At 47.8% G+C, this 27,798-nt stretch overlaps 1 protein-coding gene across 3 annotated transcripts in view; it reads left to right on the forward strand.

The window, feature by feature from the left end:
• PTPRA (protein tyrosine phosphatase receptor type A) overlaps positions 1-27,798 on the forward strand; it is a 991,956-nt gene that overhangs the window by 505,326 nt on the left and 458,832 nt on the right. For all 3 annotated transcript variants that reach the window (XM_085642677.1, XM_085642678.1, XM_085642679.1), the window contains one exon: positions 561-581. In XM_085642677.1, the coding sequence (XP_085498803.1) occupies positions 561-581 (21 nt within the window). The remainder of the gene's footprint in view (positions 1-560; positions 582-27,798) is intronic.

Consider the following 27,798-nt stretch of genomic DNA (forward strand, 5'->3'; position numbering starts at 1 on the left):
CTGACCGGCATGACAAATTGTTAGCACTGTTTATAAAATGTTGTGCTCTTTTATGTTTGAGAGCAAAGTGGGATTCCTTTGAATGTCTGGCCTGGTTTTCAAACTAACTTGTGAGAAGCTCGCATACTAGTAGAGTATCTCAGCCCCAAAGTAAAATCCTGTTGAAAAGGCTATTCACCAGATTGCTGGTGCGATAGCCCATTTGAAAATGGCAGATTCTATTATACTACTACAAAAGGAAAATCTGCAAAATGTCTCCACATAAGAAGCCTCATTACTTTAAAACATGTTCTTTCTAGAGTTATGAGGTTTTTTGACCATTCAGTTTTATTTCAACATCTTTAGACTTTGACGATTAGCTTACTGAAACATCTTGATTATCTGTCGCGCATTGAGGGACTGTATTCACCAGATATTCATTTGACAGTTTTGCCAACTCATCAGAAATGTGCTTAGAGTATTTATTTAAACTGTCAATTCAGTCATTACTGCCTTCTTCCTTCTATGTCTTTGTTTTGTATTGAAGAGTTAAACATATGTATCTCCTTTTCTCTTCACAGGTGGGACCACCAAAGGCAAAGGTAAGAATATTTTGAATCTGAGCTCCTTGTGTTAAATCTGGGTGGCTGCATTCTTATTTGCATATCATTTGTTTTGATGGTGTGCTTGTTTTGAGAGCTTGCCATTGTTATATGCTTTGTGATATTCGTGTATTCCATGTAAAATGTTTCTTGGCTTTTTCTGATTGTTGTAGCAATGTATTCAGATTATTTTGTAATTATGAGGATTTAATTTGTGTGTGCAGAGGCTGTTGGATTTCGGTAACTTCATCTGAATGCTGCTATTAAACTACAGAATTTTACAGAACATCCAACAAGTCCTTGTAAAGGTTAAAGGGTATTTAGGACGAGATCCACCACCTATGACCTAGGTATAATGGGAGAAGATTAGTGAAAAGAGGGGGTGGGGGTCCAGATGCCTCATCTGAACAGATTGGAATCTTCCACAGAGCAAGAGGAAGATTTTCAAGATGGATACCCTGACTCACATGGTAGTTGAAGCCTAGACCATGTTATAATCATCGAAGAGCCCATGTAGGCAAGCATCACCTATCATGTATATGTGTTGTTCGAGGCATGTGGGCTGCTGAATTCATATCTGTGCATAGATCGCCGCCTAGTGTTGGGTCCGGATGTTTGCACGTTGTTGTCCTGGAAGAGTCTTCGAAGTATCCTTGGATAGGTGACTCCTCCCCTGGACTACAGTGCGCATGGGCATCCTCTCCATCCTCAGATTGTTTTTTTCCGCCATTGGGTTCGGATGTGCTATCTTAACTCCAGTTAGGAAAAACTTTGAATCGAGGCCAAAAGGCCTTTAGTTCGCGTCGGTACTGTTCACTCGATCGGTTTCGACTCTACCTGTTAGCTTACTAACTTCCGAAACAACTTTTCGCTTTTTACCTGACCATCGACGACACCGACGATGGAGTCGAGGACACCATTCAAGAGGTGCCCGGTATGCAATGCGAAATATCCCCATATCGACGTCCACCCGGTGTGCAACAAATGCTTGTCGCCGGACCACGACGAATCGACATGCATGGCCTGTGCCCGGTTCCGTTCCAAGAAGACTCTACGGCAGGGGTCTCCAACGAGTAGCTCGGGAGCTACTGGTAGCTCGCCAGCACCTTCAAAGTAGCTCTCCTGGGTGAAGTCAAGCCTAGTATCAAATTCAGAAAGTAGATGCCCATTGAAAAAGGCAGCAGTGCTCATTTTAAGACCCTTAAAATGACAGCCAGCCGAACCTTTGTTAGTAACTCATACTAACACTTAGCACACACAGTATCAGCCTATATGGCCTGTCACATGACAGTCTGTATCCAATCTCAATATAACTAAGCCACAAGGAGATGGACCATGTTGTAGTCCCTGCTGTATCAAACACAACATGTGTGTGAACAGTGGACCATAAATGAAGCATGGCAGCAGTAGCCTGAGCAGTACTCAGTGCTGACCCACCAAAGTGCGGGACTGCAAGAGTCAGTTGGGTGCATGATCAGCTCAAGACCTGAGGAGAAGAGGGCATGATCCAGACTGAAGAAAATTAAGAACTCATCAGCATTTATGTGCGTCCATAATAAACACTATTGCTTCTTGAAAGCTATGCCTGGTGTCAAAGACCACCAAATGTGTATGTTAGCCCCCATCATAAGGGTGTTATCTCCGACATAATTGTGCTTGTTCCTGGCATAATAGGTCCAATGGCATAATAATGGTCATCCTTCACTATTTTGGGTATTTTTGGTCTAGTTGTGGTATACTGGCAGCCATCATTTACTGACTAGGATCATGACTGGCCTACATTAACCTATTCCTGGTATAATAATGGTCATGACTGATATATGGTCTCTGCCCTGATCCTTATGGATTTCAGCCTTGGCACAACTGTGGCCGTAGTGTAATGGTGGACATTTCTGGCATAATACAGGCATCCATGGTGCTGTGGTGAGCATCCATGACATATAACTGTAATACCTGGGTATGCAAAGTAGTCTGTCCATATGAGGCATTTTTACATGGGAGTACATAATGAATGACAAGCTGATGTTTTGGGACTGTGCATTTACTAAAATCTGAATACAGATATTTTAAAGGCAGTTTTTGTTTTCAAAAATGGGTTTTCGTCTGGAAAATTTAGTTTGTACGCTCACAGTGGAAAGTGGTTTATGATAGAAAAATGTGCATTTTAAGAAACTGATGAATGATAATTCAAGCTGAGCTGGGGAGACCTACTGCTGTATTCATGAATTTGTGTCATAGGGCATGATAAGATTTGAATGTTACTTCATAAGTCAGGTGGAGGCATTTTATATTAATGAACTTTTTCCTGACATTTCTAATGTTACCTGCACTTGGAATACTTGAGTGGTAACTACTGATAATCCTGCTTAGGGTGGCCCTAGTGTAGTCCCTATTTTGCAGTTATAAAATTTGCTAGTAGCTCGGGCAGACTTTCCTTGAGCAGAAGTAGCTCTCACTACAGAAAAGGTTGGAGACCCCTGCTCTACGGAATCGACGAGCGGCGAGACTCGAAGCGCAGCACGCGGCACCGGCCCCGGCAGACATCTTCAACGCCGAAGATGTCGAGGAATTGGAAATCCTACCCTCCAATCCCGGTTCCGAACATGACTCCGGTTCGGACGACGTCGACGAATCACTCTTTCGCAGAGATGAAGACAACACCGAGGTAGGAGACGGCGATGAGGCCTTAGGGGCCGAAGAGAGTAGCTCCAATGACGAGCAAGGCCTACCCGTTCAGACTGACGAGAGCCCAGTGCCACAGTCTATGGCTCCGGTCGAGGGATCGCCTTCGGGCCTTACCCGAGACCTATCCCGCAGTTCTTCGGCCCCGCTCTCGGGCCCGGCCTCGGACGTTCAGCGGCAGCCATTATTACCTAAACCGGCTGGTTTCCCTTCTACCAAACCGAAACCGAAAGCTGCACTGGTACAAATGAAACCGAAACCGAAAGTGGCGCTAGTCGGATCGAGGCCTTCCACACCTTCGACGCCAGCGACACGCATCGGCACCGAGCGCAACAAACGAGACTTCGGTGCCGAACTTGAAGCGGCCGATGTCGGAGTCGGCATACGGAAAAAGGCCCTCGGTGCCATCAAACCTGCTCGGCTCACGGCGCCGACGCCATCTACTCCTAAACCGAAGGTCATACTGCCTGCTGCGTCTCACGTCGCTTCCACGGCAACACCAAAGCCCCCAGCATCGAAAACGTCGACGGCCATTTCCGCCCCTCGACCCGATGACCCACCGGCGCCGAAAAAGTCCACGGCCGCCTCTACAAACCTGGTCGGAGCTAAGGCCTCGAAAGCGCTTCAAGTGCGAACCGTTGCAGCACAAGGCAGCAAAACCCAAACAGCCCTCCAGGACACGTCGGGTTCCGGCCCACTAAAAGCTCAAGCAGCCTCTTCGGCGCCAGCCGCCATAACTTTTGGCCTGCCGCCATCCACGATCCCGAAAATGTTCCAACTCAGGACACGGGTCACCCACACCACGGGTACACCTGCTGAGACGTCTCCGTCACATTACATCGACGCCAACACCGGCAGGATGATTATCCATGACCGGAGGATAACTTCGGAGCCACCCTTGGACCCTTTCAGGATCCCATTAAAAAGAAAGCTGCCTGTGGACTCAGAACCTGTGCTTTGCGAATCTTTCGACTCGCCCTACCAGGATCCTCTATCATTCTCTCCCACACACTCCGACACGGATGCGTTGGCAGACTATATGGATGACCAAGTCCCTTACCACGGAGACATGGACCCTGATGACCAACAGGACCCTGATCAAACTTGGGGCGACCCTGCAGACCCCAGTGCACCTCTAGATGCACAGGACCCACAGCTCTATGGAGCGAAAACATCCCCCACAGAGGACACTGCAGCGTTCAACGCTCTTATTGAACGTGCTGCAAATAATCATGGAGTGCAGCTTCACTCTGACACCGTGGAAGACGACTTCCTTATGGACACTTTCGCTTCCTCAGAAAGGCATGTAAAGACTCTGCCCATGTTGAAAGGGGTCCTCAAACCAGCCAAGGACATCTTCAAGGAACCCACCAGGGCAAGGGTGATAAACCCCAGGATCGACAAAAAGTACAGATCAGCACCTGGGGACCCTACTTACATCAGAGGCCAATTACCTCTCGACTCCATTGTCGTTGCGAATGCTCGCAAGAGGGCACACTCGCAAACGACAGGTGACGCTCCTCCCCCGGACAAAGAGTCCAAGGTGTTAGAGACCTCTGGCAAGCGAGTTGCCGCCCAGGCTGCCAACATATGGCGCATAGCCAACACTCAAGTGCTCCTCGCTCGCTACGATAGAGCGCACTATGACACATTGGAGCAACTACTCCAACATCTCCCTGACCAGTTCAAAGAAGGTGCAGAAATTCTTATCAGAGAGGGACAGCTACTCACAAATGCTTCCATCAAGTGTGCACTAGATGCTGCAGACACGGCTGCCAGGGCCATAAACACAAGCGTCATGCTGCGACGACATGCCTGGTTGCGAATCTCCGGGTTCAAACCCGAGGTGCAAAATAATATCCTAAACCAACCTGTCAACCCTGACTATTTATTCGGGCCGGAGGTTGACACAGCCCTTGAGAAAATAAAAAAGGACACGGACACTGCAAAGTCCATGGGGGCTCTCCAGACTCAGTCCTTTCGGAGCAGCTCCTTTCGTCGCCCCGGAAATAGAGGAGCAGGTAGAGGACAGGGGTCACAGCAGACATACAACAAGGGCAATACCCAAACCACCTACGATAAAAACACCCGGGGTGGATATCGTGGCTCCAGTACAAAGGGCAGAGGACGCGGCTACGGCAACACCAGGTCCTCCCCCCAAGAACAAGCAGTGACGCCCTCTCCCTTCCTCCCGACCACATAACACCTGTCGGGGGAAGGCTACAAAGGTTCCTGTCCACGTGGAACTCCATCACCACGGACAGGTGGGTCAAAGATATTGTCAAATACGGTTACTGTCTAGAGCTAACCTCCCCTCCACCCACAATACCTCCAAGAAACCGTCCTATGTCCTCAGAGCACTTAACGCTCTTACAGCAAGAGGTGCAAAGTATGCTTCTAAAAGGCGCTGTAGAGGTCGTACCCGTCCACGAGCAAGGTACGGGAGTGTACTCCCTCTACTTTTTAATACCGAAAAAGGACGGGTCACTCAGACCTATACTAGACCTAAGACCCCTGAACCGGTACATTCTTTCCGAGCACTTTCACATGCTCACTCTCCAGCAAGTCCTTCCGCTTCTCAAGCAGGGAGACTTCCTGGCCACACTGGACCTCAAGGATGCGTATTTCCACATACCCATTCACCCCTCACACAAAAAATACCTCAGGTTCACTGTTCAGGGACAGCACTATCAATTCAAAGTCCTGCCCTTCGGCGTGACAACAGCACCCAGGGTTTTCACAAAGTGCCTAGCTACTGTGGCGGCACATCTACGGAGGCAGCACATACACGTCTACCCCTACCTAGACGACTGGCTCGTTCAAGCGAAGTCAGCCCGGCTATGTGCCAGCCACATGTCCCGCACCATTCACCTCCTTCACAGTCTGGGATTCTCACTAAATTACCCAAAATCCCATCTCCAGCCCGCACACGTACAACAGTACCTGGGTGCGACTATAGACACTCTGGCGGCCACAGCTCAGCCAAATTTAGTGAGGATCAACAGCATGCAAATGCTGATTTCCAAGTTCAAACCCCAACACTCCCTTCCTGCGCGAGTGTTCATGCAGTTGATAGGCATGATGGCCTCCTGCATTTTCATAGTCCCGCACGCGAGATTACATATGCGCCCGCTTCAGGAGTGCTTAGCACGTCAGTGGAATCAGGCTCAAGGACAGTTGAAAGACCTAGTGTTGGTGAGCGGTCGGGCATACAACTCTCTGCATTGGTGGAATCCACAAAACCTTTGCAAGGGCCGACCGTTCCGGGAGCCTGTTCCACAAATAGTACTGACAGCGGACGCGTCTCTCCAGGGATGGGGAGCTCATGTACTCCACTACACAGTGCAGGGACTATGGACGACACAACAGAAGAAAATGCACATCAACCTTCTGGAACTGATGGCGATCTTCCTGGCCATGAAGGCATTCAAAGTACATCTGTGCAACAAGGTCGTGTTGATCCGGACGGACAACATGACCGCAATGTACTACATACAGAAGCAGGGAGGAACGCACTCTCCACAGTTGTCTCATCTGGCTCAGAGCATGTGGAAGTGGGCCATTCAGAGGAGCATGTCCTCATGGCGGAACACCTCCCCGGCAAGGACAACCAGATAGCGGATCTGCTCAGCAGACGCAGCCACCAGATGCACGAGTGGGAGTTACACCCATCAGTACTCCAGCCGTACTTCCAGCAGTGGGGTCATCCAGAGATAGACCTGTTCGCCACAAGCGAAAACGCAAAATGCCAAAGCTTTGCCGCCAGGTTCCCACATCCGCAGTCGCAGGGCAATGCGATATGGATGAACTGGTCCGGCAGATTTGCGTACGCTTTTCCCCCAGCGCCGTTGATACCGCTGGTGGCTCGCAAACTCAGACAACACTCCCTAACACTCGTCCTAGTTGCTCCTACGTGGGCACGCCAGCCATGGTACACCACCTTCCTCGAACTTTCCGTGGTGCCGCATCAAAGGCTGCGGATCAAACCCGCGCATTTGACGCAGAACCATGGAGAGATTCAGCACCCAGATCCGCAACAACTGAACCTGGCGATCTGGCTCCTGAAGTCCTAGAGTTTGGCTACCTCAACCTGCCACCTGACTGTATGGACATCATCAAGGAGGCCAGGAGACCCACTACAAGAGCTTGCTATGCAGCCAAATGGAAAAGGTTCGTCATTTATTGCGGTAATAATAACATTAACCCGCTGGACGCATCCATCCAAAACATCATTTGTTACCTCCTACACCTATACCGATGCAATCTGGCGTACACCTCTATACGTGTCCATTTGACCGCAATATCAGCCTATCTACAAACCAGGCAGCACCTCTCTCTATTCAGAGTGCCTGCCATCAAAGCATTCTTGGAAGGACTCAAACGAGTCATTCCACCAAGCCACCCACCGGCTCCAATGTGGAACCTCAACCTGGTCCTCACACGCCTGATGGGTCCACCCTTTGAACCTCTCCACTCATGCGAGATTCAATTCCTCACCTGGAAGGTAGCTTTCCTGGTAGCGATCACTTCTTTAAGAAGAGTTAGTGAACTCCAGGCACTAACAGTTCAAGAGCCATTTATACAGGTTCATGCCAACAGGGTCGTACTACGTACCAACCCCAAATTCATGCCCAAGGTAATATCGCAGTTCCACATGAATCAAACTATTGAACTGCCCGTTTTCTTCCAAAACCCACAAACTGTCGCGGAAAGGGCACTCCACACACTAGATGTCAAAAGGGCCCACATGTATTACATCGACAGGACCAAACCCTTTAGGAAGACCAAACAACTGTTCGTTGCCTTTGCCCCACACCACAAAGGTAACGCCATCTCCAAAGCAGGGATAGCCAGATGGATAGTTAAGTGTATCCAAATTTGTTATCAAAAGGCAAAACGCACATTAACTATTCCCCCACGAGCCCACTCAACACGTAAGTTAGGGGCCTCCATGGCTTTTCTAGGAAATATTCCCCTGCATGATATATGTAGAGCAGCCACCTGGTCCACTACACACACATTTACCAAACACTATTGTGTAGATGTGCAATCAAAACAGCAGGCAGCTGTAGGACAGGCTGTTCTCAAAACCCTTTTTCAGACCGCTGCAGCTGGCACTGGTAGCCGCCGCTAATAGAGGGCACTGCTATATATTCTATGCACAGATATGAATTCAGCAGCCCACATGCCTCGAACTGAATATGCTACTTACCAGTATGCATCTGTTCTTGGCATGTAGGGCTGCTGACATTCATATCGCCCTCCCTCCTCCACGGCGCCTGTAGCAGCTGCAGCTCTCAGAATTACTGTAAGCATGGCCATCACTTTTCTGTATCTACTCCATCACTGCCACAATGGCGAAAAACAATCTGAGGATGGAGAGGATGCCCATGCGCACTGTAGTCCAGGGGAGGAGTCACCTATCCAAGGATACTTCGAAGACTCTTCCAGGACAACAACGTGCAAACATCCGGACCCAACACTAGGCGGCGATCTATGCACAGATATGAATGTCAGCAGCCCTACATGCCAAGAACAGATGCATACTGGTAAGTAGCATATTCAATATTTCCTAATACTGATACGGTGGCTGCACTACACTGGGACCTTCAAACGGATTTGTAAACACTGAAGAATTTGTTTTAACTGATGTGGGTTTTCAGTTTGATGGTCTATGGCTTTTCATTGACTGTCATAGGTTGAGTAGTTAAATAATTGATCTGGTATTGTATATATTTACAGGGTCTTGATCTTTTCAGTACAGGATAGATTTGATCAGATTTCATGGAGGAATGAAAGATTCCTCTTAAGTAGTAGTTATTCATGGTTCAGTTATAGAAGGGGTAGGATATGTAGATTTAGGTAGGGTTAGTTTGAGAGATGGTAACGTAAAGAGGGGATTAGTCTGTTTCTTGAATATGCTGTTTATAGGGAGCTGATTGGAAAGGATGGCAGATATGCTACGGTAAGAGTATTGAGAACAGATTTTTCGAAGTTTGATATACACAAGTTTTGCGGCTTTGGTTGAAGCTTCACACAAATGTGGTAGAGTTTTGAGAAACTGTTTCGAAAGAGGCTGATTCGTTTTTTTGTTGTTTTTCTAAGTTGCCCAGTTTGCTATTTTCAAGAAGGGACTTTTATATAGCATTTGTTTCCGACCGACAAAGGTTTATAAAATGGAGAGTATGTACATTTTTATTCTTTCTGTCACTAGAGCACTGAATAAATCTGTTGTGCCTCTTTACATTCTGTCATGTTATCTGGTGATTGTAGTGTGCACCTGCTGCTGTTATGACATTGTGGAGTTTAACTGTCTTGAGAAATTACAGAAAGACCTGTACCTGTATATTTGGTTTGAATTGTGTGTGGTTCTATTATAACCTATTTGGGAAGTGTCGGGTAATGTGCTGACACACTTTCTTGTTGTGTAGCAGTCTGCTTTCCACTGCTAGTAGACAAACTATTATTTGAAGGGTCGGTACGATAGGTTATAGGCCATTTGTAAATGTCTAATAGATTTCCCTGCGAATCTCAATGTATGGATAAAAATTGTTTCTTTAGCTTTCTTGCCAGGAAGTCCTAAAATTTAGGCAAATGGCAAAAGTCCTTCCAGCAATGCTCCCACATTAAAGAGCCCCGCCCCCTTAATATGTATGGATGGGCCTGTTGCACAGGAAATTGATAGGCCACTATTTTGACCTTGTGGAAACCATTTTGACTTCACAGTATCACACATTTAGCCAATTCTCCACGATTCAAAAGATCATTGAGGACCCGAACGGAGCTAACTTTTGCCGAGCATTTCACTTTTCATTGAGAGACACTATATTGCCCCTTTCAAATCAGATTGAAATTCTCAATGCTGCTATTATAAAATCTTTGGATGTCTGCTCACCGCTGAAGACGAATAAAGGAACTAGGAACTTCTCGTCAGAAAAATGGTACTCAAGGGACCTGAGAGAAATGAAAAAGTGCAAAAACCTTGAACAAAAGTGGAGGTCCTCCAAAGATAAAACAGATCAAATTTAAAAAGGAGCAAACAATCTGGCATGGATGTGACAATCCTTTCTAGTTACCAATATCCCTTCTACCTTTTATATCCCAAATCCTTGACAAATTAATAAACAAACAATTGCCTAATTTTCTAGAGACTAAGGATTGCTGGATTCCTCCCAGACGGGTTTTTGAGCTAATAACTGTACAGGGTCCACACTGCTAGCAACATTAGACGATATCAGGTCAATAGTTGATCAGGACTAGTGCTGCTGCCTTGGTCCCATTTGACCTATCTGCAGCGTTTTACACTTTCTCACACAGACTATTGGTCATCGGGGCTCGTGAGCTTGGTATACATTCCTATGCCCTTAGATGGCTGAGCTCTTTTTTTACAGAACACACAGTGCAGTTGGGATCATGAAGATCCATCTCTTTTACATCCAACTGCGGAGTCCCACAGGGCACTTTGTTGAGCCCCACTCTTTTTTATATTTATGTAGCCCCACTGGCAAAGATCATCAGAAATTGGGGTTTCCAGATTACGTCTTACTCAGACGATACTCAGCTGGTGATATCTGTGGGAGAGGACCATAATGAGTCTCAATATAATTTCCAGGGATTCCTCACTGAAGTTGCGGGCTGGATGACAAAGCATTTCTTGAATCTCAATGCAGAGAAGACTGAGGAGATTCTATTGTTTGGAGGAGCGCATCTCGTTTGGGATGCCTCTTGGTGGCCAGAAACATTGGGAGAGATGCCCAAGAAAGCAGCTAAAAACCTGGGGGAGGGGCGTAGTGGGGGGGGGGGGGGGTCAGAGGGGGGTCATTGATGATCAACTTTCCATGCAGGCAAGTACTCAACACTGTGATATCCCCTAGGGGATAAGTGTTGCGCTTCAGAAATACAATAACCTAAATAAATTCTTGTCAGACTCCTGACCGATGTTAACCTTTCTGAGAGCATACTTTACGTCGTCCGCAGGAACCTTGTATTGATTGATTGATTTTTGTTTAAATTTTTAATGGCCTATCAAGGCCGAATAAAGATTTTTGAACTTGTCAATTGAAGCTATGGACTGTTAGGATGAATGAAACAATAGACCAGTCTTGCTCCATTTGCAAATATGATCAGGTCCTTATTTATTTGTATGTTGGTACACAAAAGTGCTCTAAAGTGAGGGTTTGACTCCTGTGCATGTGGTAAAGCAAAGTTAGCTGGATTCAGAAACCCTGTTGGTGATTTTATATCTATAAAAAAAGGTAGCTATCTGAAAATAAATTACAACTGCAGTTACTGAATTGAATAAAATTGCTCTTTACCAGATCGAATTTTACAATTTAATGTTCCCATCAAGTGCCTGTACAAAAATGCTTGCCTTGATGGAACAGCACTTTCACTCGCTGTCCTGCACCTTTTTCAAACTGAGTGGCATAGTCTACAATCCAATCAACTTCGCAAACCCTTACCTGACTGACAAGCTCACCATCTCTGCTGGCTCTCTACACACCCGCGTTCAGGACACCATCAGACTGGAGACAAAGAGCTTAAAAAAGAAACAAGACAGCAGTCTCTCCAACCAGGAGCAGCTGAAGCTGTCCCTCCTTAAACACTGTAATAGCCCACTGTTGCTCTTAGAAACATCCTACCAGTCAACTCAAGCGTTGGCTTTCTTTGTTTTTTACCCTATATAGCACCCTTTATGCTAGGTTCGCTCTATACAAATAACACATGCATACGTGCTTTTATCGGATTTACGCTGTCTGTTACCTAAGCGATCTTAAAATATGTTTGAGATAAGAGAAAGGAACAGATCTGCTGTGTACCACTTAGGTGTTTGTAAATATGGAACATATTAAATAGTGTAGAAAAAGTATCATACGTGTAGGGTCTTAACACTATTTTTTAAAAATCTGAATGTGGTTAGAATGAGGAGCAGGGGCAGGCAATTGGGACTGTATTACATGGCAGCCATTATAAAGAACGGGGTAACCCAAAAGGAACCGGTCAAGGACCTGGGTAGTGTTTGATACAAAAAACAATGGTCCTGGACCAATATTTCAATTCAATCAATGATTACAAATTAACAAGTTTGTAAATTAAATACACAGCATGGAATTAAAAAAGTGCAAAGACAGGCCACATTCTGGATCACCATATATTTATTAGAATCAATTGGTAAGACTCAAGACAAAAGTATTCAATACAAATGGCAATTTAAGAAAGGTTGCTCCAGGGGGAAACGTGCAGAAGACAGGGTGCTCAAAAGTGAGGTGAAAGAAGTGGATGTTTCCACAGAAATGCATAAAAGGTTTAATATGTCAAAGCATAACACAAGAGGACTGGTTGTCAATCACCATCCTAACAATGCCTGGCCAAAATAACACAATGATATATTTAATTTAGTTTCAAAATGGAAATTAATTCCAAGATGGCACGTGAAATCGGGGCTCAAGGTCCAAGCAAAACAGGGGGGGGGGGGGGCGTCGACGTTTCGATCCGACTTGTAGCCAAAAAGGGGGGTTTATTACTCGGCCTTGCGGATCTTCATCAGGACTGTGCAGGGCAACCTATAATGGGTAAGGGACCAGATGTCAGGTCGATGCACTTGGGGTAAAAAACATACCTAAATTATTCGTATGTATGGATTCTCACCCAGATTAATTGTTTAAAGGCAGTACTGTGGTCCGTGGTTCATATTGCAGAATCCAACAGAAGAAGGTACATTTATCCTGCGTTATCTTAAAAGGAGGGAAAATACTCTGGTGAGTATGTCGAACAATTCAATAAAAGGTATTCATTACATAAGGAGTTTATTTACCTTGAAAAAAGGTTGATTGAATCGACCCCCGTAGCGTCAGATTACTTGCTGAATTTTTCTATAAGGAGAAAAAGGAGGGGTTTTTTTTGGGTCAAAAAACAATTTGGAACAACTAATAAAGGGTAGTGATTACTATATTTACTATATTTGATAAAAGGCCACTCTCCGCTAAACATGAAGTAAAGTCAAGGAAGTGGAGGCATAAGGCAACCAAAAGAAAATATAAAGGAAATATTTCCTGGTAAATTGGATAACAAGCCTGAGGCAGACAAGAGGTTAGAGGGCTTATTCCCCCGTAGTACACACTTGTAGTCGGTAGAAAAAGCATTGGAGAAAGCATTCACGGGCTATGAGATGAAGGCGTCAAAAGATCGCTGCACAAATGACCTAGTCTCATCATATGGGCAATTAAGCACCAACACGAGTAACCATTAATGGAGAATTTGGGCATTGGAGCGTGTCAGTCGCAGAGGGCAGTGTACTTACAGACTAGAAGATTAGTTAGAGAGATTCGGGGGTGCGCGCGCTCCGTCAGTGCGACCGTCTCCGTCTGCGTGGGACTGCCTAATGGAAAGGACGGTCAACGCGCAGACGCGTTAAATCGGTAAAGGCTTCAGAAACGTGAAAGCTACGTTGCCGGTGGAAAGGGAGGTCAGACTCTCCCAAAGTAAACCTGCAGCATGTAATTAATTCTGAACATCGCTATATTTATACAGATCTTATAATTAGAGATCTAGTTAAAAAAGGGGGAGGAGGAGAGGACAAGATAAATGAATTATCGAGGCAAACCATTGATGAAATTTTCAAAAATGAAGTTTACAACATTAACAGACCAATTTATGAAAGGAACACTTTATAAAGGGAAACAAACAAAAATACTCTATGTAGAGAGGCACGTTCATTTTGAAAACATCATCATTTGAAAAAACCTGGGCAACATAGCCCATGTTGACAAACAAAACAAACAAAGTTGACAAACAGGTAATCACTTACCCCAAGTGCATCGACCTGACATCTGGTCCCTTACCCATTTTAGGTTGCCCTGCACAGTCCTGATGAAGATCCGCAAGGCCGAGGAATAAACCCCCCTTTTTGGCTACAAGTCGGATCGAAACGTTGACGCGCCCCCCGCCCCCCCCTGTTTTGCTTGGACCTTGAGCCCTGATTTCACGTGCCATCTTGGAATTAATTTCCATTTTGAAAATAAATTAAATATATCATTGTGTTATTTTGGCCAGGCATTGTTAGGATGGTGATTGACAACCAGTCCTCTTGTGTTATGCTTTGACATATTAAACATTTTACGCATTTCTGTGGAAACATCCACTTCTTTCACCTCACTTTTGAGCACCCTGTCTTCTGCACGTCTCCCCCTGGAGCAACCTTTCTTAAATTGCCATTTGTATTGAATACTTTTGTCTTGGGTTTTACCAATTGATTCTAATAAATATATGGTGATCCAGAATGTGGCCTGTCTTTGCACTTTTTTAATTCCATGTTGTGTATTTAATTTACAAACTTGTTAATTTGTAATCATTGATTGAATTGAAATATTGGTCCAGGACCATTGTTTTTTGTATCATGTATTACATGGCAGACATTTGTGGTGATATTCTTTTTACATATTTATTACGACACTTTTTTAGTCTGAGGCTGAGCGAGACATTGATTTGCTTAAATTGATTGGTTTTTGTGGTACTAAAGTGTTACAAGATGTGTTGGTTCCTAAGTTGAATTGTGCTGCTTGATAAAATAGGTTTCTCTCTGGATGGACAGGGTGATTAAGTCACCATTATAAATCCAGGTTATGCTGCGTTTGTGTTACTTTTTTGCCCTTGATAGCATTTTTGAAAGATTTGTTAGCGTAATAAAAATGGATGGACGACGTTTGTAAACATCCCCAGAAACCCAAATAGACATAGTGCACTTGTCAGCAATGAGGCTAAGTAACTGTGTGGTTAATTTCTCATTCTTTCATTAAGTTCAAGTTAGTGATCCAGACATGGTAAACGCGCCCTCTGTGTAGAGTCCTTCAAATTTGGACCATTCATTTGCATTTGATATCTGAAATTCATTGAATATTGCTCACCTCTTCAGCAGTCATATATATCAAATAACCTTGGAACAATTAATCGTAAATCCTTTTTTCCTCAAACTGTTTTGTTCCATAAAACAGTAAATGAGATGTTTTCAAAGTTTGTACTTTCAGCCATTTGCGAGCTATAATGCTAACTGATACAGATTATCTCAGTCTGCTGTTCTTTTATGTTGTCTGACATTTTGCCAGTTTGCATTTTTGCTTGTCATTAGAAAGTGGCACCAAATTAAAATCTTTGAATCCCCTCCTTCCTCCCACCACAAAAGAGATCCGTCTTTGCCCTGCGTAGTGGCGGGAGTAATTCCTTTTGCAGGAGGTGTATTCTCTACATTTAAAATTACCTTGGATGTCAAGTGGGTGGTTTCCTGTTGAGGGCGCGCAGTTCTCCTTGATCAGGAATCTACTCAGGAAAAGTACAGTTGGAAAGAGGAGAGCATCCTTTTTCCAATGATGCCTCTTCTGAGAGGGAATTATACCCTGGGGACTAAACATCCTGAAAGAAGTTAGAGCTTAATTGATCTGGCTGCGCCCTAGTTTCCCAGTTCATGAGATCAGAGCACTGTCTATGCCAATTGCCATTCAAAAAACAAAAAAAGCATTATTTCAGACTGCATGGGAAGCTTTTCCTCTGAAGCCTAAGGTAGGGGTATAAAGGTTGTAGCCATCTGGTGCATGCATCATTCGGTTTCCTGGGTTAGCACAGCAAATGTGAAATTTACGTTCTTCAAAGTTAAGGTGTTGGAGATGTCAGACATTCCATCGAGACATGCAGTAAGGATGAAGCTTGTCGCATCTTAGAAAGGTTCTCGACCCTCAACACTGGGCTGAAGGTGTATTGATATTCTGAAATTTCTGAAGTCTGTTTTGGTTCAAGAGCAACAGTGCTTCGATGGCTGTTCTGAAGTTGTGTTATAGCGAACATGATTTGGTTCTTTGGATAGCTTGCACCTTCTTTGCAATGTGTGTTGTGAAGCGGAGGTTGTCTTCATTGTGGAAACTTTAGCATTTGGAGCTGTTAAAGGTAAGGAGTGAAGCTGCTGAGATGCATTGCAGAGATCCCGTCATGTACTTGGTTTTGGTTACAGGTACTGGTGACGAGCACTAATTTAGTGGGTTAAGCTTCAAATATGTTTTCAAAATCAAGTGATCAGTATTGCTGACGGTTGAAACCTTCAGATTTAGCTGTATGTTATTCACAAGCTGATGGATTTTGACCTTCAAGTTTGCTAGGAATACTGCAGAGGTATTCCATATAGGAGTCGAGGGTTCCGTAGGTGACAGGAATATGTTCTGAACTTTGGGAGTTACACTTTGAGCTGACCGTTTATTCAGGTAGGAAACAAACCATTGTTATATTGCGCAAAATCAGTTCTTGAGGAAGTGTTGAGGGAGTCTGGTGGTCAACAGTATTGGAAGCTTCTGAGAGCTCAAGAAGTCGGCGGTCTGCACTGTTGTGATCTAAAGTGTGTTGTCAAGAACAAGGATTTTTGCAGTATCTGTTCCCCGCTAAGGCCTAAGCTCTGATTGATATTTGTGAAAGAAGGCATTGCTAGTCTCATGACATTGAGTGGTCACAGCCTTTTTAGGTCTGGTTTTAGCCAAGGATTTTTGATTTTGTCAACATTATATGTATAGTAGGCTTACTAGTGCATTCAGTCAGATTTTTACCCATTGGCCTGAAATTATCATTCACAATTTTTCTTCAGTATACTACAGTATGTGGCATGAGGCACTGGTTCACAAAATTCAATCATTCCTTAGCTTCACTGTGAGTGACGACATTTTGCCCTTACATAAGGAGTGCATCCACTTACAAAATAGTTCCCAAATTCAAAGGTCTGTTTCGGCAATTTGTGCATTTTGAGGCCCTACCCCCATTCCCCCCATATTTGTTATTTTAGATATTATTCTCCTAGATTGATGAGGGCAAGGCAGCTTCTTGAACAATGTTTTGTAAAAAAAACACAACCAAACCTGCGTCGATGGAGTCAAAAGACTGACAGCCTTCAGCAGATCTGATGACTTTGTCTATGATTGTTGAGTTTTTTGTCAAGCAATGGGAAGAAAGGTGACTGGACTGTATTTGGCAAGATGGAAAAGATTGGCCTTTTCCGGACTGGTAGGATCTGACTATCTTGGCAAGATACCTGTTAAGGAAGAGATGTTGACAAAGGTAAGCAGTGGCTGCTAATCATTTTTTCTTTGAACAGAGATGACTTTGTACTTCAGACCTAACAAAATTCCACCTTACCCAAGGGATTTTTCTAAAGAGTGTGTTGAAATGATCACTTAGATGCATTTCTTGTTGTTACTGGTCCATGTGTTGCTTATGTGTTTTCCGATTTTGCTACTCTCCTTGACAAATTTATTTTTTAATTAATTTTTCTGTTGAGTGTTTGAGAAGTGGGGTTGGCAGTGCTTGATAGCCTTGAAGAGTGTGCTTCCTCTTTTGGAAGCTAGACTGATCATGCCTGTACTGATGAGCTTCCAGTGGGTTCTACTGAGGCCTTCTTCATTCCATGTTCACTTTTCTGTGAACAAAATAAAAATCTTTTAGGTTGTGGAGCAGGTTATGGAGAGTTGAGTTTTTTTGGAGCTTCCCAAATTGCAAAGTATCTTTAATATATATATATATAAATTAAAGGCAGTATATTTTGTTTGCCTCGTAAAGCGTACAGTTTTAGAATGTGCCAGTTTTAATTTTGTGATGGTGTTTAACCTCGCTAAACAAAATAGAGACAGACGAACACAGATGCTCGTCCTTTTTGCCTAAATACTAGTAACCAACAAAAAGAATGAGCTGAATGCTGTAACAATCAACTAGCATCCTGTTGGCATCGAGTAGTCTTGCAGAAGTAAACCCATTAAGTTTTTAAAGAACCCTCACCCACCAACCTAGTTGGTTGTATGCTTCATCATAGGATTCCCAACAAGGGGGCCAAGAGCCTTCAATGCGTGCTGTAATGCCGGATTACAATGTAGCAGGATTTTTCTTTTGTCAATGAGTGAATTTAGTGAATCTAAACCTTAAAACTACCTCCAGGATACTCTTCAGATCGGGATACATTTAATAATGGGCTCCTAGTGTAGGATTATAAATAAGGATGGATGAGAAAGAGACCAAATCTCACACATCCAGAAGTGGTCTACATGCTTTAGCTAATCAACTCTATGTAAAGCGGCTTACATCTGAAAGAAACACGTTAGTTAGATTCCTCACCTTAGAATATCCCCAGGCGTCAGACTGGATCCGGAAGATTTTTCGTCAGCAATACCCCTTGCGCGTCGCTAGGCGTCTGCGGCTCCGCGTCCGTCGTCGGCGTCGTGCGCCGGAATGACGTCGTCGGAGTACTTAGACGCCGCCCTCGCGCGCTGACGTCAGTTCTTCTTTTTTCCGCGCCAGTAAGCGCAGATTCGGGAGAGCTACCCCTTTAGTCACTTTTTGACTAACTTTTTCGATCTTTATTGATCTGGGCAATCGACTCCGGTGCCGGTAGGATGCCTGGTTTTAAAGCCTGTGCTGACTGTAGCCGCCTGATGTCGGTTCCGGACCATCACCGCCGGTGCCTTTACTGCTTGGGCCTCGACCACGACGCGGAGTCGTGTTACGACTGCAAGGCCCTGACCTCGAAGGCTAGACGGGAGCGGTCCCGTAAGCTTCTCGAGATCCGCCACTCGGCTCCGCGCGTCGCTCGATCCCGGTCCAGGAGGAGGTCCAAGGATCGGTCGCGGAGCCGCAGCCGACGTCACCATCGGTCGTCGGGATCCAAGTCTTCGGGTAAGTCGAAGCATTCCAAGAAGTCCAAGAGGCGACACCGCTCTTCGGACTCCCCTCGCCGGTCGCGCGACTCGGCCGAGGGTCAGGGTGGTTCCACCCCCGCGGCTCCGGCGGAGCCGAGGCGCCGCGCACGTCCCCATACCCGCCGGTCCCTGGGACTGACGCGACGCCGGTGGAGGTCAGTGCCTTCCTCTCGGCCATGAGGAGCCTGGCCCTGCCGTCTGCGCCCGCTGGCGCGCCTTCGGGCCCCGCGGACCCGACAGGGCTGCCTTGCCTGCCGGTGGCTCCGGCCCCGGCGTTGTCGACGGCTCCGGCCTCGACGCCGCAAGCGCCCGAGGGACCCGTTCCCGAGTCCCTGCCGACGCCGGTCGACCTCGTCGCGCCTCCTCCGCCGGCGTCGCCACCCCCGACGCCGACTCCGCTCGACGTCGGGCCCCAGTTCAGTCCCACTCCGGACCCGGCGCCGCTACGGTGTCGATGGACGCCGCGTTCGGCGCCACTAGAGACACACTATGTCTACCGTCCGGCTCCGTACCTTCCTCCTGTATACCAGGAATCGGATGATGGGGACAATTGGGAGGGATCCGAGGATCCTATGGCCGCTCAGGCTCAAATGTCACAGGACTGGGCAGATGAACTGGGGGAGGCCAGTGGCCTGGATACCTCTCCAGACACTGGATTCGTCTCTCCTCCGACTGTGGCTTCGAAGGAGGGCGCTGCTTTCTCTGTGGTGCTGCGCAAGGCGGCCGCAGCCCTTGGGCTCGAGCTGCCTGCCGTGGCTGTGAGGACTAACGTCCTCACTGAGGTGCTTCAGTCTGCAGCAAGCTCCACTGAGCCTCTGCTGCAATTCAATGAGGCCCTCATTGACGTTCTACAGGGCACCTGGTCCAAGCCCTCCACAGTCCCTCCTGTGGACAGGAACGTCGCCAGGCGCCACCGCCCTGCTCCGGGCGACCCCAGTTTTCTGTCCCAACACCCTACCCCTGAGAGCCTGGTTATCCAGGCCTCCACCTCCCAATCCTCTTTCCCGACCGCCCCGCCGGACCGGGATTCCAAGAGACTAGAACAGTTTGGCAAGAAGCTGTTCTCCTCCCTTAGTTTGGGCCTGCGGTCTTTGAACACCGCTTGTCTCTTGGACCGTTATTCCCACTCTCTGTGGGATGCGGTGGAGGACGCGCTGCCCCTCTGTCCGGAGGAGGTCCGGACACGACTTACCCAGGCTCTTGCCGATGGGAGGGATGCCGCGCGACATGCTATATGATGTGGGCTTGACACCACGGACTCGCTGGGTAGGGCCATTTCTACCACAGTGGCGCTTAGACGTCACGCCTGGCTGCGGTCCACGTAATTTTCGGGTGATGTCCAGAGCACTCTCATGGACATGCCCTTTGATGGCACTCGCCTTTTTGGCGAGAAAGCGGACAGTGCGCTGAACCGCTTTAAGGACTCCCGGGCTACGGCCAAGTCCTTGGGCCTCTCCGCCCCGCGGTCGCAAACTTCCGCCTTTCGCCCCTTTCGTGGCCAAGGAAGGGGTGCCTCCTCACGTACGCCTAGCCACCAGCCGCAGAACCAACCTGCGCGCGGTCGCGGACGTGGTTTCCGCCGAGGCGGATCTGGAGGTCGACTAGGTCAGCCCACATCCACCCCGGCAGCATCCGCCTCAAAGCCTTCCTAGTCCGAGCTTTCAGGCCCATTCCACGCCAGTGGGCGGCAGAGTTCGCCATCACCTCCTCCACTGGCGGTCCATCACATCGGACAGGTGGGTGCTGCAAATCGTCCGAAGGGGCTACACCCTCCCCTTCGAGACGACCCCTCCAGCCATGCCACCGCAGCACCACCGTATCTCGGGGGATCATTTGAATCTTCTCCACGAGGAAGTTTCGGCCCTCTTGGCCAAGGGGGCCGTCGAGCGTGTTCCGAGCCCAGAAGTAGGTCGTGGTTGTTATTCCCACTACTTTCTGGTTCCCAAGAAGGGCAAAGGGGGCCTGCGCCCTATCTTGGACCTCCGGAACGTCAATGCCTTCCTCCGGAAGGAAAGGTTCAAGATGTTAACCTTGGCTCAGGTTCTAGCTGCCCTAGACCCTGGAGACTGGATGGTAGCGTTGGACTTGCAGGACGCATATTTCCACATCCCCGTCCTGCCGGCCCACCGGCGTTACCTGCGGTTCACGGTGGGCCAAGAGCACTTTCAGTTTACCGTGCTCCCCTTCGGCCTCACCAGTGCCCCTCGGGTGTTCACCAAAGTGATGGCGGTGGTCGCAGCTCATCTGCGCAGATCAGGGGTTCCAGTCTTCCCCTATCTCGACGACTGGTTGTTGAAGGCGGGCTCGCCCCAGACAGTCGTCTCCCACCTCCAGACTACGGCGGATCTCCTGCATTTGCTGGGATTTTCCATCAACGTGCCGAAGTCACACTTGAGTCCCTCTCAGAAGCTCCTCTTCATCGGAGCGGTTCTCGATTCGGCGCAGTTCCGGGTCTATCCTCCGGAACAGCGGGTCCGGGATATACAGGCCCCGATTCCCATCTTTCGGCCTCTATCCTGGGTTTCGGTCAGGCTAGTGTTGCGGCTTCTGGGGCTGATGGCCTCCTGCATCCTACTAGTGCATCACGCCAGGCGGCGCATGCGGGCTCTGCAGTGGGACCTGAAGTTTCAGTGGGCCCAGCATCACGGCAACCTGTCCGACCATGTCTTGATCTCGGAGGGCACTGCACAGCAGTTGCAGTGGTGGCTCACGGACCGCGATTGGGTCGAGGGCAAGAGCCTCTCCCTTCCCCAACCGGAGCATGTCGTAGTGACGGATGCGTCCCTCCTGGGATGGGGTGGCCATATGGGAGAGGCGGAGATCAGAGGCCTCTGTTCTCCGGCGGAGTCTCGTCTCCACATCAACCTGTTGGAGTTGAGAGCGATCCGACTTGCACTGAAAGCCTTCCTTCCCTCTGTCAGGGGAAGTGTCGTGCAGGTGTTCACGGACAACACCACCGCCATGTGGTATTGCAACAAACTGGGCGGGGTCGTGGACCCTTTGTCAGGAGGCTCTGCGCCTCTGGACGTGGCTGGAACACCAGGGCGTCTCCCTAGTGGTTCAACATCTGGCGGGCTCTCTGAACGCCAGAGCAGACGAACTCAGCCGCCGGTGCATGATGGATCACGAATGGCGTCTGAACTCCGAAGTGGCGCAAGGTCTCTTTCAGCAGTGGGGAGAGCCTTGGTTAGATCTATTCGCCGCCGAAGAGAACGCGCAATGTCAGCAGTTCTGCGCGTTGGAATTTCCAAGGCGGCACTCGCTCGGCGACGCTTTTCGTCACGAGTGGAGTTGCGGTCTGTTGTACGCCTTTCCGCCTATACCACTTCTGCCCAGAGTGCTGAAGAAGATCAGGCACGACCGGGCCCAAGTCATCTTGGTGGCTCCGGATTGGGCACGAAGGTACTGGTATCCCGAGCTGCTCAGGATGCTGACCGATCCTCCGATACGTCTGCCCCTTCAGGAGGATCTTCTGTCGCAGCAGCAGGGGACGGTCCTCCACCCGAACCTGTCCAGCCTCCACCTCCATGCGTGGAGATTGAGCGGCGGCAGTTGATGCCATTTGACTTGCCTCCTGAAGTCTGTGATATCATTCTGGCAGCCAGGCGTCCCTCCACAAAGACGGTATACGCCTGCCGGTGGAAAAAATTTGTGGCATGGTGCACAGCAAAGGCTGTGGATCCCCTTTCCGCCCCTCTTTCTGAGGTTCTCCTCTTTCTTCTTTCTTTGGCCCGGCAGGGCTCTGCCCTGGGCACTCTGAAAGGTTATCTTGCTGCCATCTCTGCCTTCTTGCGGCTTCCTGATCAGCCTTCTCTTTTCAAGTCCCCTGTAGTTACACGCTTTCTAAAAGGCATTACTCACACGTTCCCTCCTGTCCCTTTTGTAATGCCTCAGTGGGACTTGAATCTTGTCTTGACATTCCTGATGTGCGCTCCCTTTGAGCCTCTTCACAATTGTCCTCTTCGTCTTCTGACTCTTAAGACTGCTTTTCTGGTAGCCATCACCTCGGCTAGACGGGTGAGTGAGCTCCAGGCTTTATCTTCAAAGCCTCCTTTTCTCTCTGTTCATCCGGACAAGGTTGTCCTTCGGCCTCGTCCCTCCATTCTTCCGAAAGTGGTGACTCCATTTCATCTTGGGCAGTCTGTCACCTTGCCCACCTTCTTTCCGCCTCCGCATCCTTCCAAAGAGGAAGAGAGGCTCCACCGTCTGGACCCAAAACGTACGCCCTCCTTTTATCTGGACCGCACAAAGCAGTTCCGGGTGGACGACCAACTTTTAGTTGGATACGTGGGTGCTAAGAAGGGGAAAGCTGTGCACAAACGGACCATCTCTCGGTGGGTCGTTTTGTGCATCAAAATTTGTTACTCCTTGGCAAAAAAGGAACCTCCTGTTGGGCTGCGCGCCCATTCTACTCGGGCCACAGCGGCTACTACTGCTTTGGGACGGGGTGTCCCTTTGCAGGACATCTGTCAGGCGGCAACGTGGGCTTCGCTACACACGTTTGCCAGGCATTATTGCCTTGACAGCCAAGTCCGGAGGGATGGCTTCTTTGGCCGTTCTGTCCTCCAGGACTTTCTGGTGTGACCTTGGTTCGCAGACCCACCACCGGGGATGGTATTCCTTGGGTATCTATTCTAAGGTGAGGAATCTAACTAACGTGTTTCTTTCAGATGAACAAGTTACTTACCTTCGGTAACGATGTATCTGTAAGAAACATTGGTTAGTTAGATTCCTCACCGACCCACCCATCCTCTCCGTTCTGCGAACTGACATCTAGGGTTAAGGTTCTCCTTTTCAGGCCCCTAGATTTTATTTTTGGCACCAGTGTCGGTCTTTGCATGGCTCTGCGTTCCTGGCGCGGAAAGCTATGTACAAGAACTGACGTCAGCGCGCGAGGGCGGCGTCTAAGTACTCCGACGTCATTCCGGCGCACGACGCCGACGACGGACGCGGAGCCGCAGACGACGCCTAGCGACGCGCAAGGGGTATTGCTGACGAAAAATCTTCCGGATCCAGTCTGACGCCTGGGGATATTCTAAGGTGAGGAATCTAACTAACTAATGTTTCTTACAGATACATCGTTACCGAAGGTAAGTAACTTGTTCTTCAGGACCAGTGATGTTTGGGCCAGAGGTGACCCTAAATGAGTGAAGTGTACGCACACACCCTGAGGTGTGTCTAAGTGGGGTGGAATCGTAACTTACGATTTCCACCCGAAGCGGTATATCTGTCAGAAATTGAGAAACATGCATCATAGTTTACACCAACATCGATCGTTGAGGTGGATGCAGAGTTTGGCACAGCGTGTATTAATAGTTCATCATTAACTTTATTACACTGCCTAGAGGTCTGTATCGCGACCATGCACTTGTGATGAGCTTCAAACGGCATGCGATATTTGCCTTCACGGCCACAAATTTGTGTGAAAACAAACATGTGCCTGTATTGCTATTGTTTACTCCACTCGTACTCATCAGGCGTGATCTTGATCAATCAAGATTAGTGCTCATGCTCGTAATGTGACATTATCGGTGACTGTGAGCATCATTTTGTGTGATAAAATCACACATTCATTCAATCAAATCTCAGTCAGGCAAAGAATCATGAGTCTTGGTGATAAAATAACCCAGTGCTCATAGGGGCTTAAATGGCCGTCCCTTTACAATAAACAATGTGTTACACCTACTATAATTGCAATAGTTTATGCATCATGGATCCCACTGGGAGGCGGGGCCCATTGTCACATTCTGTCGTGAGAAAGTTACGAGGGTGTCAACATCAGGGTCAAAGTTTCGACCGTGGCCAAAGAGATTTTGCATAATCGGGAAACCACCCGTGCCCACTTACTACTTCAAGGCCTTCCCCCTGCTTGATTACCTGTTGCTGCCGTGTGCGGGTCCCGGAAAAGTATCAGTGTTGACGTTACCGTGACTCCACGTACCAGCATGTGGTAATGTCACGACGTTCAAGTGCCTAACGCTATTGGACAAGATGACGGACCTCTAAAATTCGTTAACCCTTTTTGGTGCTTGGAAATTACGATGGAGATGATGGCATGCGTATCATGTTAGTAGAGGGATATTTGAGCCAGCATACTTATCATGGCGGTAGAGGGGATATATTTTCTAAACACACAGGGAATCCGTTAACCCATGGTGATAGCATTTCATTGTATGTTATCGTTTCATCCACTAATGTCAGTTGATAAGCGATAAATCCATCTCTGCTTCTTAATCTCGCACAGTTCATTTCTGTGAGGCAGATTGGCTAGGTTGAAATGTATGTTGTGATGTAGTTTCTGACCTGCTGCTACGACTGCCTTTCAGCATCTGACTGAGAAAGGCTATGCTGCCTGTGTAGTAAATGCAGTTTAGGCTATCTTAAGGACCTACATCATGTTTGTATTGACATCTGAAGATAGACTTGTAGCACGTGATACTACAAGGACTTCGCTATACGTCTAGAATTGAAGTATGATAAGGTAGGCACTCACAGTGCCATACAAGGGGAATATGGCCATGTAGAACATAAAGGATTTTAGATGTTCAAACTTGTTACATTATATTATCGGCAGATTTCACTGCTGATGTTTACTTACATTTATGGGCCTACTCATGAAGTATATTTGTTTTAAGAGACGTCCTTGGGAAACATTGCGCCCAAGAAAATTATTTTTATCTTGGAGGTGAATGGAAGTTGTGACCGATTTGTCTGAGTAAATGGAGTCCAACCATTTAACAAATGCCCCTGGGGAAAAAAAATGCTTCCAATTTAGCATCCTAAGCTCAATTCTCTATGAAGCCTGCATTCAGTGATTTGATGACTTCTTTAGATTGTGTGCTTGCAATAATGCCATCTTCTCAAGCAATTTATTCACACAAGGCAGTAGCAAAGTAGAGAGCAGTGGCTTAAGAAGGTTGACTTCCAGCTTTTGGGTCCCATGCCTAAAACAAGTGCACTGTTAAAAAATCAGAAGCATTCCTTGTCCAAAAAGCACACCATTTATTCATGTTCGAGGCATGTGGGCTGCTGAATTCATATCTGTGCATAGATCGCCGCCTAGTGTTGGGTCAGGATGATTGCACATTGTTGTCCTGGAAGAGTCTTCGAAGTATCACGAGATAGGTGGCTCCTCCCCTGGACTACAGTGCGCATGGGCATCCCCTCCATCCTTAGATTGTTTTTTTCCGCCATTGGGTTCGGATGTCCTAATCTTAGCTCTTTGAGTATTTAGGCCTTTACCTTCGTCGGTATTGTTTTCGTTCGGCGGCAAGTATATTTCTCGGGGGCGTTCTCGAGTAGATCATCAACGATGGAACCAAAGACATCGAATAGCCCCTTTAAGCGTTGCCCTCTTTGCAACGCTAAGTATGCTCGCTTCGACGTGCACCCGGTGTGCAACAAGTGCCTCTCTCCAGACCACGACGAAGCCACCTGTATGGCGTGTTCCAGGTTTCGATCGAAGAAGACCCTTCGCATTCGTCGAGCAGCTCGGCTCGAGGCGCAGAAAGCGACGCCGAACCCGGACAACATCTTCGGGACAGAAGATGAGGAGGTCGTGGACCTAGAAGTTCGGGGGGAGCTATCGGATCCGGCTTCGGAGCGAGAATCCGACTGATGCCGAAGACGAGCGTATAGTAGACTAACAGGAAGATGGTGTCGACAACGAGGAGGCCCTTGGGGCCGAGGAGGATGGCTCAGGAGATGAGCTAGGCCCACATGTCGGTACAGGGCCCAGAGAGGCACTCGATAAGGCTCAGGTCGAGGGATCGCCACAAGGCCTTACCCAAGATCATTCCTCTCTTTCTACAGCCCCGCATAAAGGCCCAGCTACGAACTACCCTAAAGAGCCATCGGTATCGAAAGCGCCATCATTCGATCAAACGAAATCGAAACTGAAGGCACAGGCACCTAACTCGAAACCGAAAGTGAAAGAGTTTTCTCATCGGCAACAAGGCCTCGAAGCCCTCGGAGCCGAACAAACAAAAGAAGGCCGTCGACGCACAGAGATTTCATGGGGACGTCGAGCCGAAGGGGGCGCCGACAACCAATGTCAAGGTTGCCGACCCGAAAAAATCTGCGCCGAGGATCGTCGACACAAAAATACAGAGCGACTCGCGACGGCCGACCCATCCCAGTCCTCGTGTCGAGAACACGGCGTCTGGTTCGGGGTTAGATGCCACGTCCAGAAGGGTATCAAAGGAACGTGTCGAATCAACAACACAGTCTCCCTTCCTAAAGAAGAAGGTGTCTGAGTCGTTACTCCGCATCCACGACATGGCTTCCATGCTCGGCGCAAAAGCACCCCCGCAGCCGAAGACGGTCAGCACAGTTCACATCGCGTCGACGCACATAAAATTCGGACTACCACCGGCGGTACGACCGAAGATGTTCGACGCAAAGAAGGGTCCCGAGCCGCAAAAAGGGGTAGACCCGAAGAAACCTGTCGAAGCACCAACAGGAATGCCAATGGGACAGAGAGCTGTCGAAGTACCTCAGGAAGATGAGGAGCCAAGACAGTTTATCGATGCGGAGACTGGTAGACTTTCAATATATAAAAGAAAGATACTGCCAGAGAAATCAATGGAGCCATACAAAATTCCATTGAAGAAGAATAGTACCAGTTCTAGTAGAACATGTTCAATATTATGACCAGGAGCCTCAGTCATTCTCACCCACACAATTTGATGTGGATGCAGGGGATGCTGGTGATGTTGAGGACACTTATCCTGTGGACACTGACCCTGAAGATCAAAACCAACCTTGGGTGGACGATATTGGTACAGGGGACCCACATAATGCTCCAGACACACAGGCATATG

Source organism: Triturus cristatus, chromosome 2_2, assembly GCF_964204655.1.
Source record: "Triturus cristatus chromosome 2_2, aTriCri1.1, whole genome shotgun sequence".
NCBI lineage: Eukaryota > Metazoa > Chordata > Amphibia > Caudata > Salamandridae > Triturus > Triturus cristatus.